General features: G+C 52.5%; 1 protein-coding gene across 1 annotated transcript in view; it reads right to left on the minus strand.

Moving 5' to 3' along the window:
- Nucleotides 1-1,741: 1,741 nt before the first annotated feature.
- MRC2 (mannose receptor C type 2) overlaps nt 1,742-6,016 on the minus strand; it is a 30,480-nt gene continuing 26,205 nt past the window's right edge. Inside the window, exons 27-30 of the mRNA XM_007959916.1 lie at nt 3,275-3,394; nt 2,918-3,097; nt 2,099-2,125; nt 1,742-1,965 (exon numbers count right to left, since the gene is read on the minus strand). Coding sequence (XP_007958107.1) covers nt 1,742-1,965; nt 2,099-2,125; nt 2,918-3,097; nt 3,275-3,394 — 551 coding nt within the window. The remainder of the gene's footprint in view (nt 1,966-2,098; nt 2,126-2,917; nt 3,098-3,274; nt 3,395-6,016) is intronic.

Below are 6,016 nucleotides of genomic sequence, written 5' to 3' on the forward strand. Positions count from 1 at the left end.
AGGCATTTGACTGCTAACCAGAAGGCTGACGGTTCAAACCCACCAGCCATCCCTGGGGAGGAAGACTGGGCAATCTATTTCCATAGAGCTATCGCCTCGGAAACCCAAGGAGGGGTCACTATGAGTTGGGACCGACTCCACGGCAAAGAGTTTGGTTTTTTGGTTTTGAGTGCATAAGCCCAGGTCCCTGGGTGGTGGAAGTGGTTTGCGGTCAGCTCCTATCCTAAAGGTTAGTGGCTCAAACCCACTCAGTAACTCCGCAGAAAAAAAGGCCTGGCGAACTGCTTTCATAAAGATTATAGCCAAGAAAACCCTGCTAAACAGCTCTACTCTGTAACACAGGGTCACCATGAAGCAACTCGACGGCAGTGGGTTAGTGCGGGCGCTAGAGGGCGCTGTTCCAAGAGCTTTGCACGGATGATCTCATTTAATCCTCAAATATCCTTCCAACAGCTCTTGGAGCTCGGTCCCACTATCCTGTTGACACACACCGGAAGGTGAACTGCCTGGCCCGTGTTCCTTCCACATGCCATTCCCCAGGGATAGACGGAAAGGGGTGCAGGCCCAGGGGGGTAAGCTGGAGTGGGCCCAGGGATGGGCTGCACGAGAAACACAGGATACACCCAGAGCGACATTTCTCTCCGCAGGGACACGAGGAAGAACTAGGCTTACAACACAAGGCAGCGACCTTTATCTTCCAAGCCTCTTAAAGGTATTTTATTTCTTTTCTTCTTTTTTTTTTTTTTTTTAAACCATGACACATTGAAAAAAAAAATTGGGAACTACAAAAAAGGAACCATGTCTTTTGAGTCCGTGTTCACATTGTCCCGCACCGTGGCACCGGGACTGGCCGGACACTCCACTGGGGCCTGGCTGGGAGTCTGGCCTCTGGGAAAGGCACCTGGGCGCTACCCCCGCAGGGGTTTCCCTAGACGCTCGGGTGCTGTTCCTCCCGGCCCCACTAGAGGGCGTCACCCGGAGCTGCCCTGGCTCCCAGTTCTCTATGGCCCCCAGAACTTCCCTTCCCCCAAACCAGAGTCAGGAGCTGGAAGCCTAAGGAACTTAATTTGGTCCCCACAGGGGACTCTTTCAGGGGCGGGGCCCTCCCCAGACCGCCAGGAGGTGACACCCCAGCCCAGCCCTGGGAGGTTGGAGTGTCTCTCCAGGCCGGCAGACATACCGTGCACTGGTTCTCAGGCCCGACCCAGGCCTCTCCCACCATGCCCCATTCCACCCCAGCAGGTACAGGAGGTGCAATACTCCCACCAAGCGCAAGAGGGCGCCCAAAGCCCCTGGCTCAGAAGGAAGGGCAAGGTGAGGAGGAGGAAGGCAGGATAAGGAGCTCAGAGCTGAGGCAGCCAAGTGGGAAAGAAAAGCGACAGAGAGCTGCTGGAAGGCACAGGGAAGGTTCCTCGGGCTCTGCAAACAGGAAGGGCGGCCTGGAGCGCGGCCAGCGGGCCTGGGCAAGGGGCCCAGGAGACAGAGGCCGAGGACGCGCCCATTCCCCCTCCCATCCCACCTCTGGGTACCACGGGGGCACAGGGCCAAGTGAGCTCAGCCTCGCAGAAAGGGACACATCCCACCGCACTCAGTCCAGCCCTCACGGGAGGGTGGGGCCCAGCAGCCCAGGCCCTGCCCAGCCCTGGCTCCCAAGGGCACCCCTCCGTAGGCCACCTGGACTGGACCCAAGGCCCCAGCCTCCCCAGCGCCTCCTGCCCCCGGCCCACCGACGCCCATGGCTCTAGTCTTGCTGTTCGTTCATTTCCATGTCGGACACCAGGATGTTTTTCTCTGTGACCTCGCCGGGGCCGGAGGAGCTGCGGCTGTAGCGCGCCCCCTCGAAGGCCCCACGCTCGACGCTCTTCCGCCGCCGGTAGAGGATCAGGGCGGCGGTCAGCAGCGCCAGGAGCAGCAGCACCGCCATCAGCACCGCCACCAGGGCCGCCGGGTTCTCCGGAAGCGCGGCTGCAGCAGGACGGACAGCGGGCCCGGAAGTCTGACCAGGGCCGGCAGCCCTCCCCGCCCCCGGCCGCCCGCCGCCAGAACAGGGGAGAGCCCAGGGAGAGTGCGGCTGCTCCCAGCCCTGCCTTTGGCTTACCTGATGGCGAGAAGCTGCTCTCCTCAGCTGCAGAGAAGAGACGGGAACCGAACCAGTCAGTAACAAGCAAACTCATACTTCTGAAGTGTCCCACTTTTACTTAATCTTCACTAGAGTCCCTAGGTAAGGAGCTCTGGTGGCATAGTGGGTAAGGCACTTGGCTGCTAACCAGAAAGTCAGTGGTTCAAACCCACCAGCTGCACCTTGGAAGGAAGATGAGGCAATCTCCTTCCATAAAGATTTATAGCCTTGGAAACCCAATGGGGGTGGGGTCATTGAGTTAGAACTGACGTGATAACAGTGGGTTTGGTTTGTTTTTCAGAGTCTCTGGGTGGTGATTGGTTCACACACTCGGCTGCTACCCAAAAGGCTGGGAGTTTGAGTCCACTCTGAGGTGCCTCAGAAAAAATGCCTGGAGATCTAGTTCCAAAAAAATCAGCCGCTGAGACCCTGTGGGGCCAGGGCTGCTCAGATGCGTGGGTCACCATGCGTTGGAGTCAACTCGACGGCTGCTGGTTGGTTTGTTTTAAAATAAATCTGTGAAGTAGGTACCATTATCTGCACTTCATGCATGAGGAAACTGAGGCACAGAGATTAAGTAACTCGCCCACTGTCACCAAGTTGGTAAGTAGTGGAGTCACAAAGTGAACCTGTCTGTGGTCTTGATCACTACAGAGGGCAGAGAGGTCTGCCTGGTCTGTTCACACCCTCCCACCACCATGCCCCCAAAAGACTGACAGGTGGCCCCTGACCTCAGCCCAGCACCGCATGCACAGGGCTGGACGGAGGCTGAGTGGGCCTGCCTGCTGGGGCGCTCACCTCGAGGGAGCTTGCAAACAACACCCATGGTGATGTTGGTGCAGGCACCAGGGCGCCACAGCCCGCTGCTGCTCTGGATCCAGTAGCAGCTGTTGTGGCTGAGCATGCTGGGGCCCAGGCCGGGGGGACCCCAGTTGGAGTAGTTCACGGCTGTGTTGTCCTGCCAGACCAGGGTGCCTCCTAGGGCAAAGGAGACCCGGTGGGCGTGTGGGGGAGGGAACGCAGGTGGAGCCGGAGGGAAGGAGCAGGCTGGTTCCAGAACCACCCTCCCCCACCCCAGCACGCCCTGGGGCGGGAGTGGGGGCAGCTCCCCTACAGCCTGAGGTCTTCCCCACACCCTGCCCACGGGGTACCCACCTTTGGGGTTGAAGTTCATGCCCAGCCAGGCACCCCGGCTCTGGCCCTCCGCGCTCTGCAGATGCTCCCAGATGAACACGTTCTCCATCTCGTCCAGAATGGACAGGACTGCCCCACCCGCTGGACACAAGGACGGTCCCGTCAGGGCGGACAGGCCTCCATGGGGGAGCCCCCTAGAGAGGCCCCAGCCCTCCTATCAGCCTGTGGGCGGATGGGTGTGGAAGCTGCATGTGGAGGCTGCGTTTGTGTGTAGGGGTGTGGTGACCCCTCCATCCAGCACACACCTGGGGGGTCCCTACCAGGTGTGAGTGTCTTCAGGCACCCCGGTCCTGCCCTCTAGGAGTTAAAAGCTGTCGGACAGGCAGACTTGTAAAGGCTTTGTGGTTACTGTCAGCTGCCACCCAGCCATCAGACACTCTTCACAAGAGAAAGACCCACTGCCTGGTCCTCACTACGCCCAAGGCCACTTGTGGATCCAGTCACTGTGATCCGTAGTTTTCTTTTCTTTTTTTTGAATGTTATTCATTTTGTTGTTGTTGAGTGATATATGCAGGAAAACACACCAGTTCAACAGTTTCTACCCCTACAATTTAGTGGCACTGGTTAATTCTTCCAGGTGATCAGCAGCCTCACCATTCTTTTCTGACTTGTCCCCCCCATAACATAAACTCAGTGCCCCCTAAGGCTCCTACCCAATCTCTGAGTTGCTGTTGTCAACTGGGTCCCACACGGATAGTTCTTTAAAAGCATAACGCTCAAGGGAGACCTTCTTTGCCCAGTTAGGCCAGTCTGGTGTTCGGGTTTATGACGATTGTAGGGATTATTTTTGGTTTAAGACGGTGTTGGGGCAATCATTTCAGGAGTTCATCTGGCCTCCACGGCTTCAGAAAGTCTAGAGTCCAAGAGAATTTGGAATTCTGTTCTGCACTTCCTGAACCCTTTGGATCAGGATTCTTCTATGGAATCACTAATGACAGTGTTCAGTCCTGGCAGCCGGGCCCCATCCAGTTCTTCCGGTTGCATGGTAAGGGAGGCCGTTGTTCATGGAGGCGATTAGCCACACATTCACATCCTCCTCTGACTCCTGACTCTCCTCCTCTGCTGCTCTAGGTGAACAGACCAACTGTGCCTTGGATGGCTGCTTGCAAGCTTTTAAGACCCCAGACATTAAGGCAAGGATCTAGGATGAGAAGCACTGAACATGTTATTAGGCCAATGAACCGGGATGTCCCACAAAACCATGCTCCTAAACCTCCAAACCAAAGAACCAAATCCCATGAAGCGTTTGATTATACAAAAGCAGCCTTTTTGTGGTTGTTGTAAATATATCTATTACACAACTTTTGCCGGTTCAACTTTTTACAGGTGTACAGTTTACTGACAGCAATTACAGTGATCAGCTGTGCAATCCTGCCCTTAATCAATGTGATTTGTCCATCACTGTTAACCTCTCTTTTCCCCCTCCCTGCTGTCCCTGATAATGACGAATGAACTTTGGTCTATAAACATTTGCCTTTTCTAGTCTTTTCATGTAAGTGAGATCATATGGTGTTTGTCCTTTTATGATTGACTATTTTACTTAGCATAGTATCTTCCAGCTCCAGCCATACTGTAGCATGTTACCAAATTCATGTCTTCTCCTGGCTGTGGGGGATTCCACTGTCTGTACGGACCACATTTTGTTTATCCATTCATCTGCTGATGAGCATTTAGGCTGCGTCCACCTTTTGGCTGTGGTGACTGGTGATGCAGCAGCCGTTGGCATACAAGTCTTTCTCTGAGTCTCCTTTCAAGCTTTCTGGGTATATACCTAACGGTGGAATTACTGGGTCATATGATAGTTCTATTTTCAGTTTTTTGAGGAACCACCACGCTGTTTTCCACAATGGCTGTGCCATTTTGCATTCCCACTAGCAATGGATAAGGGTCCAATTTCCCCACATCCTTACCAACATTTGTTATTTTTTTAAATCTTAGCCAGTAAGAATGAAATGGTATCTCAGTGTGGTTTTGATTTGCATCTCTCTGATGGTTTATGACGCTGAACATCCTTTCATGTGTTTGGTGGCCATCTGAATGTTTTCTTTGGTGAAACGTCTATTTAGGTACTTTGCCCATTTTATAACTGGGTTATCTTTTTGTTGGTAAGTTGTTCAAGTTTTATATATATTTTGGATATTAGATTCTTATTGGATATATGGTTTCCGAAGATATCCTCCCAGTCTGTAGCTTGTCTTTTTACTTTTTTGGTAAAATCTTTTGATGAACAAAAGTTTTTAATTTTTACGAGGTCTCATTTACTTATTTTATGCTTTTGTTATTCAATAACCCACGATTAAAACTTAGGCCCAACAGCGTTGTTCCTACTTGTTCTTCTAAGAATTTTATGGTTTTAGCTTGCATATTTAGGTCCTTAATCTATTTGGAGTTTATTTTTGTGTAGTGTGAGGCATAGATTCTGTTTCATTTTTGTGCATATGGAAATCCAATTTTCCCAACATCATTTTCTTTATCCATCAAATGGACTTCGCACCCTTGTGAAAAATCAGTTGATGGTAGATGTGTGGGTTTATTTCTGGATGCGGTGTAGTAAATTACCTGGTATGGCTTTTCTAGCCATAAGTCTTTGTAAACTCCATGTGGAATTTGCTGTGAGCCACTGAGGAGCTCCTGATTGTAAAAGTTATCCACCTGGAGTATTTCTGTTGGGCATGGCACTGCAGCAATGCTCTGGGAAGGTCA

Source organism: Orycteropus afer, unplaced genomic scaffold (genome assembly GCF_000298275.1).
Source record: "Orycteropus afer afer isolate SDZICR_OR568_19922 unplaced genomic scaffold, OryAfe1.0 scaffold00018, whole genome shotgun sequence".
Lineage (NCBI taxonomy): Eukaryota > Metazoa > Chordata > Mammalia > Tubulidentata > Orycteropodidae > Orycteropus > Orycteropus afer.